This window comes from Coregonus clupeaformis, unplaced genomic scaffold (genome assembly GCF_020615455.1).
Source record: "Coregonus clupeaformis isolate EN_2021a unplaced genomic scaffold, ASM2061545v1 scaf1217, whole genome shotgun sequence".
NCBI classification, from domain to species: domain Eukaryota; kingdom Metazoa; phylum Chordata; class Actinopteri; order Salmoniformes; family Salmonidae; genus Coregonus; species Coregonus clupeaformis.
In genome coordinates this window covers 113999-126125 of record NW_025534671.1, presented here as the reverse complement: position 1 = coordinate 126125, position 12127 = coordinate 113999, and the positions used below count along the sequence as shown (strand labels likewise).

Here is a 12127-nt window from a genome sequence, read left to right as displayed (position 1 = left end):
CATGTACATATTACCTCAATTACCTCAACTAGCCGGTGCCCCCGCACATTGACTCTGCAACGGTACCCCCCTGTATATATAGCCTCCCTACTGTCACTTTATTTTACTTCTGCTCTATTTTTTCTCAACACTTTTTTTGTTGTTGTTTTTATTTGTACTTTTTGGTTAAAAATAAATGCACTGTTGGTTAAGGGCTGTAAGTAAGCATTTCACTGTAATGTCTGCACCTGTTGTATTCGGCGCATGTGACCAATAACATTTGATTTGATTTGACTAAATACTTTCCCCCCCCACTGTATATAGTGTGTATATATAGTCTAGTGAGTGTGTATAGTCAAGTGTGTGTATATAGTCTAGTGAGTGTGTATATAGTGTGTATATAGTGTGTATATAGTCTAGTGAGTGTGTATATAGTGTGTATATATGTCTAGTGAGTGTGTATATAGTGTGTATATATAGTCTAGTGAGTGTGTATATAGTGTGTATATATAGTCTAATGAGAGTGTATGTAGTGTGTATATATAGTGAGTGTGCATAGAGTCAATGCAAGATAGGGTCAGTGGGTAACCATTTAATTAACTATTTATCAGTCTTCTGGCTATTTATCAGTCTTCTGGCTTGGGGGTAGAAGCTGTCGGACAGGCTCATAGAGCCGATGCTCCGCTACAGTTTGCCGGACGGCAGCAGAGTGAACAGTCTATGGCTTGTATATTGACTGGTGTTGCTAAGCCTTCAGTAACTCCAAATTAATTATTAACCTTAAAAGGGGGTGCCAAGGCTATATTATCCCATTTGACCTTTGATATTGCGACACTACAATTTATGAGTTGGCATTGGCAGGTGTTGCAAGAAAGCATAGACATTAAAACCTGCCTACAAATGAGGTCATGAGGGAAGTGAACATTTAATCAGAGACAAAGAACACTTTCATCAGACAAGGAAAACTTTCAATTATTTGAGCCTCCATTAATGTTGTCAACCCAACTCTTCATGTTCTAATGTCGATGCACCCCAGCTTGTTGGCTGCAATGGTGAGGGATCCAGTTAACATTAATATCACTATGAGTTCACATGATTCTGGTGAGAAACTTTATTTCTCCGTTTATTATTTTACGACCGAAGATCATAAAGATATTTACGAAGATAATAGAGGGTATTTCTTTTTTTTTTATTAAGAGCTTGACTGTTTCCTGTCTCTCTCCAGAGACAAGTCATCCAGCTACTGGTGAGTCACACAGAAATGTGCACATTCTCAAAAATGATTTTCAGTGAACCAAACCTCTGTACTTATTTGAGATGAACAGATACAGCTCTACTAAAATAAGACAGAATGTGAATCCCCATTATAGTTGAATTTTCGTCTGCGTTTTGCGCCATTTAAAACACAGCAGTGACGTAAACTTTATCCTATTTAAAGTGAATATGCAAACATCATGAATTGACCTTGCAAATCTTCTCATTATTAGGCTATTTAGCACCGTCTACATTGGGTGTAGGTTAAGTACTGTACCAAACAACCCATGATGAGTCAACCTGCATGAAGAACACATGATTTCGTTTAGGCAATTTCATTCCTTTGACATTTGGCAATGTGAACACGACCAGACCAAATGGAGAAAAAAATACAATGTAACAAATAATCAAACTCTGATTAGAACTATAGCAAACTAACTTTGTGTGAAAAGTAACATATTACAGACACTAGAACGGCAAACTCGGACTAACAAACTACTCAATATCTCTACTGTTCTCCTGATTAGAAGTAATTACAAGTAGGCCTGCGAGGAGTGAAAAACAACCTCAATGAGGAAGAAGTCTGGGAACATCTTTGAGGGCATTGCAAAACGTGGAGATCCAACATTGCTCAACAAGATCTACCCAGAGCTCTACATCACAGAGAGTGAAGGGGAGAACAGAGAGCACGAGGTTTGGAAGATGGACGATACGGCTCGGACCAAAGCATTTCAAGACCATGCAATCAACTGCAATGACGTCTTCAAATCCATATTCCAACAAGAGGCATCCGTCAGAACTCTGCTGACGAAGGGTATCGCTGGCATCGGAAAATCAGTCTCGGTGCAGAAGTTCATCCTTGACTGGGCAGAAGGACGAGCCAATCAGGATGTAGATTTCGTCTTCACCCTTCCATTCAGGGATTTGAATCGAAACAAAGACGACCAGTACAGTCTGTTGGAGCTGCTGAGTGACTTCCACCCTGAACTTTCAGATATGGAAGACACAAAGAAGGTGGTCGACTGCAAAGTCGTGTTCATCTTGGATGGTCTGGATGAAAGCCAACTTCCACTGGATTTCCATAACAACAAGAGGTTGTCTAATGTAACCAAGACAACATCAGTGGACGTGCTGCTGACAAACCTCATCAAGGGGAATCTGCTTCCTTCTGCTCTCCTCTGGATAACCTCCCGACCAGCAGCAGTTGATAAGATACCCTCCGACTGTTTTGACCGTGTAACAGAAGTTCGGGGATTCAACGACCCACTGAAAGAAGAATACTTCAAGAAGAGATTCAGTGATGATGAGAACCTGTCCAGCAAAATCATCTCACACATAAAGACATCGAGGAGTCTCTTCATCATGTGCCACATTCCGGTCTTCTGTTGGATTACTGCCATGGTTCTTGGGAACATGTTGAGAGGATCCTGTTCTGAAGAAGTCCCTAAAACTCTGACTGAGATGTACATTTGTTTCCTACTCACTCTGACAAACCTGGAGAACAAGAAGCATGGGAAAAATGAAACAGACCTTCGGAAACTGTCAGAGTCTGACGTACAGATCATTTTGAAACTTGGAAAACTAGCCTCCCATAACCTGTTAAAGAGCAATCTGGTGTTTTCTGAAGAAGATTTGAGAGAGTGTGATATTGACATCAATGAAGCCTTTTTGGGCTCAGGGATGTGCACAGAGATCTTCAGAGAGGAGGACCCAATGTTTAGAGTGAAGTTGTATAGCTTTGTGCATCTCAGCATTCAGGAGTTCTTCGCAGCACTCTATGTTTCCCATTGTCATGCCAATGGTTTGCCATGGATTTCACCATGGGTTTCACTATATTTCGGAAAGCTGGATACATTGCATGACTTACACAGGTGTGCAGTGGATAAAGCGTTCCACAACAAGAACGGCCACCTGGACCTCTTCCTCCGCTTCCTTCTGGGCATCTCACTGGAGTCCAATCAGATCCTCTTGAAATGCCTACAGCTCCAGACAGAGGGAGACAAAGAGAGTATCCAGAATACCATCCAATACATCAAGGTCAAGTTATCGACTGAATGGTTTGTTTCCTCAGAGAGGTGTATCAATCTCCTCTACTGTTTGATTGAGCTGAAGGACAACTCCCTGCTGAATGAAATTCTAAAGTTCCTGACCTCCCAAAGTCTCTCCAAGATTGAGCTGACACCTGCTCAGTGCTCGGCGCTGGCGTACATGCTGTTGATGTCAGAGGAGGTGCTGGATGAATTTGACACGAGAAAATACAACACGTCAAGTCAGGGCCGTAGCAGACTCCTCCCAATAGTTAGATACTGCAGGAAGGCTATGTAAGTTCAGATGATAGTGAATTTACATTTACGTCATTTAGCAGACGCTCTTATCCAGAGCGACTTACAGGAGCAATTAGGGTTAAGTGCCTTGCTTAAGGGTACAGATAGATTTTTCACCTAGTCGGCTCGGGGAATAGAACCAGCAACCTTTCGGTTACTGGCACAACGCTCTTACCCACTAAGCTACCTGCCTCCATTTACTTTCCTAAGATTGGTAGATTCCCGTAGTCACTTACGACTATTAGTATAGTTTACACTTTTTTTAATGTCCTTTATAAGCCCTTTGTTTTCCCCTCTTAAGGCTAGTGGCCTGCTATTTCACAGACGACTGCGCTGAAATTTTGGCATCAGCTATCCAAATGCCTGGCTCACACCTGAGAGAACTCAGCATAATCTACAGCCAGCTGGAGAACCAGAAGCCCCTTCATAGACGCGCTGGCAAGTCCCAACAACAGACTAGAGTCACTAGACATCAGTCATATCCAAGGGTTTTCAACAACTGAGCTGGAGGTGCTAACTGCTGCACTGAATCAATCGTACAGTCAGCTGCACACACTAAGGTGAGCAATTATTAGTAAACAAAACAAAAAAAAGAGCAAACCAAGAAAAAGCTTCTTAGTAAAGTGGAAGAAAAATAGAAACGGAAGCCGTTTGTGACATGAATGGATGGATCTACAGCTTCTTCTTCTGCTGGCAACTAGCAATGCAACAACGGCACTTAAGGGATGTTAGGGGACGGAACAGGGGAAGTCAGCCAAGTGTTTAGCTGTTTGAAGTCAATTTAAAAGACTCTTTTGTAAACTTGTTTACTACGATTACACTCCGTAAGAGACTAAAGCATGTAAGTCCACAAAGTGTAGAAGGATGATCCACTTTGTTGTAATCCATAGGTTTCCTAGGTGTTGGCTCGACGAGAGCTGCGGTGAAATTGTGGCTTCAGCTCTGGCGTCAGAGAACAGCCATCTGAGAGAGCTGGACCTCAGCGACAACAAACTGACAGACACCGGGGTGGAGGGGATCTCCACTGGGCTTATGAGTCCACACTGTGAACTGAAGATACTGAGGTGCGATATTTACGACAACAAGTGTTTCGAATCGTGTCAATCCATACAGCCCCTTTTAATTCCATATTCTCTCACGCCAGACTTGTCCGTTGTGAGGTCACTTCCTGTGGAAGTTTGTCCCCTGCTCTAGCAGCCTCCCAGTTGGAGGAACTGCATCTGAGCTGCAACACCCTGGGCGACATGGGACTGAAGCTGCTCTCTGCTGGACTGGAGGATCCACACTGTCAGATACAGAAACTGGGGTGAGAAATGATGATGCTGTAAAAATGTAAAGTGTGGTATACATACATACAGTTTTATTTAACATTCTATATTTCTGTGCACAGGTATTTTTCAAATTTCAATCTCTCTCTCTCTCTCTGTTTCTCCTGCTATCTCTCTCATTCATCTCTTAGACTGAGGCAGTGTAATCTATCAGAGTTATCCTGTGAGTCCCTGTCCTCTGTCCTGTGTTCAAACTCAACCCTGATAGAGCTGGACCTGAGAGACAACGACTTGGGGGATTCAGGAGTGGAGCGACTCTCTGCTGCCCTGGGGGACCCTCGCTGTGCCTTGCAGGTTTTGGGGTGAGAGGCTCACATATTGATGTAAGCAAACCCTTTTGAATTGAGTATGGCACCCTAACTCATTCCAACTGTTCTCTGCAGGCTGTCTGGTTGTCTGGTCACAGAGGAAGGCTGTGCTTCTCTGGATTCAGCTCTGAGGTCAAACCCCTCCCACCTGAGAGAACTGGACCTGAGCTACAATCACCCAGGAGACTCTGGAGTGAAGCTGCTCTCTGCTAGACTGGAGGATCCACACTGTAGACTGGATAAACTCAAGTTAGTGTAATATGTTATGTGTACATTTAGTTACTTTAATATTCCTTTAATATTCCTCTGCATATTATGATTATTTCTTGACTTGAACTATTTCTATTAAAACAATACAGTGTGGACTTGTGTGGAGAGTGCAGGATCAAACCAGGCCTGAGGAAATGTGAGTCTGACTGATGTGTAATATGATATACAGGGTTTCTTCAGTTTGACATTTCCTTTAAAACAATGAGAAAGTACCGTCAGCTAAACAGAAAAACATTTAACTTTCCTATTTCCCTGGCTCCTCATTGTGCATGTGTGTCTTCTACAGATTCCTGTGAGCTCACCCTGGACCCAGATTCTGCACACATTGACCTGAGGCTGTCTGAGGATAGGAGGACAGTGTTGTGGAGAGAGGACAATGCTAACAGTCAGAGTAGTGCTAGCATAGGAAACGAAGCTAACAATGCTAACAGTGGGGATGGTGCTAGCATAGGAAACGAAGCTAACAATGCTAACAGTGGGTAAGTGGGGACGGTGTTAGCATAGGAAACGAAGCTACCAGAGGGGAAGAATCAAATAAATGGATTGATCCATCAATTTGTACAAGATCCCTGTCTGTGCATTGTACCAAGGGTTTATCTACTGGACGTTTCTACTGGCAGGTGGAGGCCACAGGATGGTTTGATATTGGGGTTATTATCAAAGAAAACAATAGTATCTACAATATGTATGACCTCGTGGTAATATGTATGACCTTTATGGTATAATGATGTCATGCCATAGTGTTGTGAGGACAGAGGAAGAGTTAAGAGATGAGTGGTTTGGGGCCATAAAGTCTACATTCCATTATGTCAAGGTAGATTAGTGATGTTTAGGATAGCATGAGTGATGTTTAGTATACTGACTTGGGGTAAAAAGTGATGAACTTCAAAGACAGGGAGTGCCCATGGAGACTTGCCAAATGTATGTGAAAGGAATGAGAACCAAAAGGCTATATAAGATAGAGGGTCTTCTTTGTCTAGTTAGTTCAACTGACGAAGGGCAAAGCCATGTCCGTTTGTTAGATGAACCCACAAGCTCGTGATTCTATAAATGCTTGGTATGAAATCTCCACAGAATGTCTAAGAATATCCTTGCATCCTTGATTCTTTGATACCTGAGAAACTCATCATAACAACCTGGAATAGTATAAAAGTAATCCTTCTACCCCCCCTCCCCCACCCACCCCATAAAAATAAAAATAAAAAGTGGTTGTCCCACTTGCTATCCCAAGTTGAATGCACCAATTTGTAAATCGCTCTGGATAAGAGTGTCTGCTAAAAAACGTAAATTTAAATGTAAATGTTGCCTGTAGTTTTATAATTTATTTTAAAATAGCTGTATTGATTTTTAAAGTACTACGTGGCCCTGCACCTGAACACATGTCTGACATGCTTTTAAGATACTGTATGTGCCCGGTCGGTCCCTCAGATCCTCTTTTAGTTGTTCCAAAGGTGAGAACCAAAACGTTTGGTGAGGCTGCCTTCAGCCACTATGGTCCTGGCCTTTGGAACAGCCTGCCGGAGGATCTGAGGGCCTCAGAAACTGTAGACAGTTTGAAGAGCTTAAGACATACCTTTTTAGCCATGCTTCTGCTTAGTCATACTATCTATTGTATATATCTTATTTATTTTCATTTATTTTAATGCATTAGTCTCTCATGTCCACTGTTATTGTTTTACTATTTTAATTTGTCTCATTTATAAAACCTATTTGTGTCTTTCTAACCTTTTATTTTATTTGCTAAGCACTTTGAAATGCATAATCTGTAAGAAATGTGCTCTGAAAATAAAGTTTGATTTGGTTTTGATCAGGAACATATCCCACAGTAGAGCCATTCAACCACAAACTTACATTAATATGCAAAGTGTCTCAAATGATTTCGTACATATTTACTAGTGTGTAATGCAGTAATACTGTGATTAATAAGTACTTAATAAGTACTTCTCAAACAGCTTAATAGTCTGGATAATTAATTAATAAAAATGTTATTTCAAGCATTATGAATTTCAAGTTATATGAAAAACACTAATGAAACCAGTTTTTTTGTTGGGGTTCAGATCCCCTTTATTTTTATTATTAAAAATAGGCAGTTCAAAGGAAAGGTGGAGATGGTGGAGAAATTCAGATGCAGAGTGTGGCCCAGAGTTGTGTGTGTGTGTGTTTGTGCTTGAGTCACTCCTCTTTGGGGAGGCTGATGGTGCATGTGAAGAACTTCAACACACGTCGGAAGAATCGCAGAACGCCATTTTTCTTCCGCTTCTTTGTTTCGCTGGACACCTTTGCCACTGAGTTCAACGCCTCGGTCACTCCGCTGCTCACCTCAGGACAGCTCTCAGTAGATAGCTGCATCACCTTGCTGAGGCCATTTCCAGTGTTCAGAAGGTTTTCAGCAGCCGCTGTCTTCTTTTTGTCACTGGACACCTCTTCCACTGCGTTTGGTGCCTCAGGCACCTCACTGAACACCTCAGGACTTCCCCTGCACACCTCAGGACCTCCATTGAACACTTCAGGCACTCCACTGCACATGTCAGGCACTCCACTGCATACCTCGGGTCCTCCACTGAACACCTCAGGCACTCTGATGCACACCTCAGGACTGCTGCACACCTCAGGACGGTTCTCAGTGGATAGCTTCAACACCTTGCTTAGGCCATTTCCCGTTTTCAGATGGTTTCCAGTAGACTCTGTCTTCTTTGTGTCACTGCACACCTCTTCCACTGCGTTTGAGGCCTCAGGACCTCTGCTGCACACATCAGGAAGGCTCTCGGTGGATCTGAAATAGGACTAAACAGACAATGCAGCGTAATGAAAGAGCAAGAACAACACATCTGTCATTTTTTCAAAAAACATACCACAGACATCCAAAGTCTAAGATTATAGTAGCTAATTTATAATATTGTCCAGATTGAGACAACCCTGATACACCCAACTTTCAAAGATGCTTGACCTTTCATTTACAAAACAGGCTTCTTGTTCATTACCTTTGGGAGTTTTGCAATCATATTAGTGAAGTCTCGGTGCAGCTGATCTTCCCAGCCCTCCTTCAGCCACCCTTTGGGGTTCACAACATTGCTAAGGACATTTTCAGTGTCCAGAAGGTTTTCAGCAGCCGCTGTCTTCTTTTTGTCACTGGACACTTCTTCCACTGCGTTTGGTGCCTCAGGCACCTCACTGAACACCTCAGGACTTCCCCTGCACACCACAGGACCTCCATTGAACACTTCAGGCACTCCACTGCACATGTCAGGCACTCCACTGCATACCTCGGGACCTCCACTGAACACCTCAGGCACTCTAATGCACACCTCAGGACTGCTGCACACTTCAGGACGGCTCTCAGTGGATAGCTGCACCACCTTGCATAGGCCTTTTCCCGTTTTCAGAAGGTTTTCAGCAGCCGCTGTCTTCTTTTTGTCACTGGACACTTCTTCCACTGCGTTTGGTGCCTCAGGCACCTCACTGAACACCTCAGGACCTCCATTGAACACTTCAGGCACTCCACTGCACATGTCAGGCACTCCACTGCATACCTCGGGACCTCCACTGAACACCTCAGGCACTCTGATGCACACCTCAGGACTGCTGCACACCTCAGGACGGCTCTCATTGGATAGCTGCACCACCTTTCTCAGGCCATTTCCAGTGTTCCGAAGGGCTCCAGTAGCCTCTGTCTTCTTTGTGTCACTTGACACCTCTCCCACTGCATTTGACACCTCAGGCACTCCACTGCACACCTCAGGACCTGTGCTGCACACCTGTGAACTTATGCTGCACACCTCAGGACCTCTGCTGCTCACCTCAGGACCTCTGCTGCTCACCTCAGGACCTCTGCTGCTCACCTCAGGACCTCTGCTACACACCTCAGGACCTCTGCCACACATCTCAGGAAGGCTCTCAGTGGATCCGAAATAGGACTAAATAGACAATGCAGAGCAATGAAAGAGTAAGAACAAAACAATATCTGTCCTTTTTCACAAAACATACCACAGACATCTAAAGTCAAAATGTATAGAAGCTCATTTGTAATATTGTCCAGTTTGAGACAACTCTGATACACCCAACTTGGAAAGACACTTACGAAACAGGCTTCTTGTTCCTTACCTTTGGTAGTTCTGCAATCATATCATAGAATTTTCGGATTAACTTCCAACGCTCCTCTTTCAGAAGCTGGATGTCTCCGTCGGTAGCAGTGTCCACGATGACATTTGGTATCCTTAATTCATCCTGAACTCTCTGGCCACTGAGCAGGATAACTCTCTCTGTCTCTGTTTCCTGTAATTCCAGGCCCCTCTTTGCATCCCAAGTCTATGTAACAACATAATATGTCATTAAAAGACTGTTGATGTACCAGGTGAGACTGGACACTGGTCCATCATTGAAATGATGGGGAAAATTATGAATTTGAACTGATAGCTATTGTTTTTCTCTGGGTACAAAAATGAGCTTGCTGATATTTGAAGTGCTTTACAGTGGGTGTACTGTTTGCTCTACATAGTCCTCACCAATTCAGCTACAGAGACCTTCCTCCATCTCTTCCATGTCTCTGCCTCACGCCTTCATGTGAATATGGAAATGTATCAGACTGTGTCTGTCTACACTATCTATCAAACTATTGCTATCATCTAATATATTTTGATACATTCAGGTTATTATTTGGCCTTGTGTACTGATGTGATAAACTCAAGTTACCTAAATGAAGTATAAAGTTTCGTACTTCGTATTTAAAAATAGTCTGAGAACACTGCACTTACTCCAGGAAGACTCTTTTCCCTGCCAGGAGCCAGTCCTTCATTGGTCTCAGAGGGAGGTCCAGTGGGAGCCTTCCCTGGGCTTTCAGCATACAGAATTGCCTCTTGAGCATTTTCTGCAATAGAGTCTTCAATTAGTGACTTAACCAGTTAGAATGTGGCAATCAGAGAGTGATATGAATTGGTTCATGGCAAAAACTTACTGCTCCTCCATGGAGAGTGATGAGGCCTTATTGATTATTAATTGTTGTTGGCCAAAACCCTGCAGAAAGAGCGAGGGTTACTGAGCACAGTACCCAACACCAGATGTCTACAGCAGTACATCTATCTTTTATTAATTCATGCTGGAAAAAGTTATCTAAATGGGAAGAATATACATTATACCTTACATAGAACAAGACCATGCAATATAAACAATGAAAATGCAGATGAGATTAATGAGATCTTAATTATGATGAGGAAGCAAGTCATCTTAGATTGTCGATAAATTGGTTGTATATCTAATAGATTCGATATGATCCAAGTAACGTTATTTTTCTCAAATGTCGAAAGCGTGCAATATCGGTCATTCTCATTATGGGAAGACCTACTTACCTTACTGAGAACAATAAAAAATATTGATTGACTTGAATGAAGAATGCGCGTTTGCTATAGATATACTGTAGGTTGGTTGTGATTGTGAATAACTTAACCTCTGAGTGATACACACAGAATTAGGAATTAGAATGTATGTTATTGGGCATTGTGACGCGTATAGAATTATAATCTAGATTCGATTTCTATGGTGACGCGTTCCTTACTGCGGACAGAGTGCGTAATTTCTGAGCACATTTATTTGTCCTGTTGTATCATTTGCCCCGGGCAAATCCTATTTCTCCCTAATGAATACACATCCTATAACATTTTTACGCGATGTCACGGGAAAAAAAACGTATTTTATGATGGTTTATTGGCATTGAAAGAAAAATACATAAAACATGCAATACAGTATTCAAATGTGTTGGTTAATACATCTCTTCAAAGTTGAAGACAATAGGCAATTTAAAGGTGGCTATATGAAAGAAATTACAGAATCAATCAATACAATTTACACTATGCCTAGATATCAACAAAATAAAATAAAATAAAATTGTATGTGTCACATGCGCGGAATACAACAGGTGTAGACATTACAGTGAAATGCTTACTTACAAGCCCTTAACCAACAACGCAGTTTTAACAAAAAATAAGTGTTAAGTAAATTTTTAAAAAAAAATAAATAATGAAAGAGCAGCAGTAAAATAACAGGAGCAAGGCTAAATACAGGGGATACCTGTACTGAGTCAATGTGTTGGCACAGGTTAGTCGAGGTAATTGAGGTAATATGTACATTAAAGTGACTATGCATAGATAATAAACAGAGAGTAGCAGCAGCGTAAAAGAGGGGGTCAATGCAAATAGTTCAGGTAGCCATTTGATAAGCTGTTCAGGAGTCTTATGGCTAGGGGTAGAAGCTATTAAGAAGCCTTTTGGACCTAGACTTGGCACTCCGGTACCGCTTTCCATGCGGTAGCAGAGAGAGCAGTCTATGACTAGGGTGGCTGAAGTCTTTGACAATTTTTAGGGCCTTCCTCTGACATCGCCTGGTATAGAGGTCCTGGATGGCAGGAAGCTTGGCCCCAGTGATGTACTGGGCCGTACGCACTACCCTCTGTAGAGCCTTGCGGTCGGAGGCCGAGCAGTTGCCATATCAGGCAGTGATGCAACCAGTCAGGATGCTCTCGATGGTGCAGCTGTAGAACAAATCTATTCAGTCTCCTGAGGGGGAATAGGCTTTGTTGTGCCCTCTTCACGACTGTCTTGGTGTGTTTGGACCATGATCGTTTCTTGGTGATGTGGACACTAAGGAACTTGAAGCTCTCAACCTGCTCCACTAC

General features: G+C 42.6%; 2 protein-coding genes across 2 annotated transcripts in view; one reads left to right on the top strand and one right to left on the bottom strand.

Moving 5' to 3' along the window:
- The first annotated feature begins 4421 nt into the window (after positions 1-4421).
- Positions 4422-5946, top strand: LOC123486439 (ribonuclease inhibitor-like). Its single transcript, XM_045217753.1, has 6 exons — positions 4422-4621; positions 4702-4863; positions 5017-5187; positions 5269-5442; positions 5553-5599; positions 5750-5946. The coding sequence occupies exons 1-6, from the start codon at positions 4422-4424 to the stop codon at positions 5944-5946; spliced, it is 951 nt and encodes a 316-aa protein (XP_045073688.1).
- Positions 5947-7503: 1557 nt separating this feature from the next.
- LOC121561600 overlaps positions 7504-12127 on the bottom strand; it is a 28021-nt gene continuing 23397 nt past the window's right edge. The window contains exons 8-9 of the mRNA XM_045217752.1: positions 8445-8819; positions 7504-8247 (exon numbers count right to left, since the gene is read on the bottom strand). Coding sequence (XP_045073687.1) covers positions 7636-8247; positions 8445-8819 — 987 coding nt within the window. The 3' untranslated portion in view covers positions 7504-7635. The remainder of the gene's footprint in view (positions 8248-8444; positions 8820-12127) is intronic.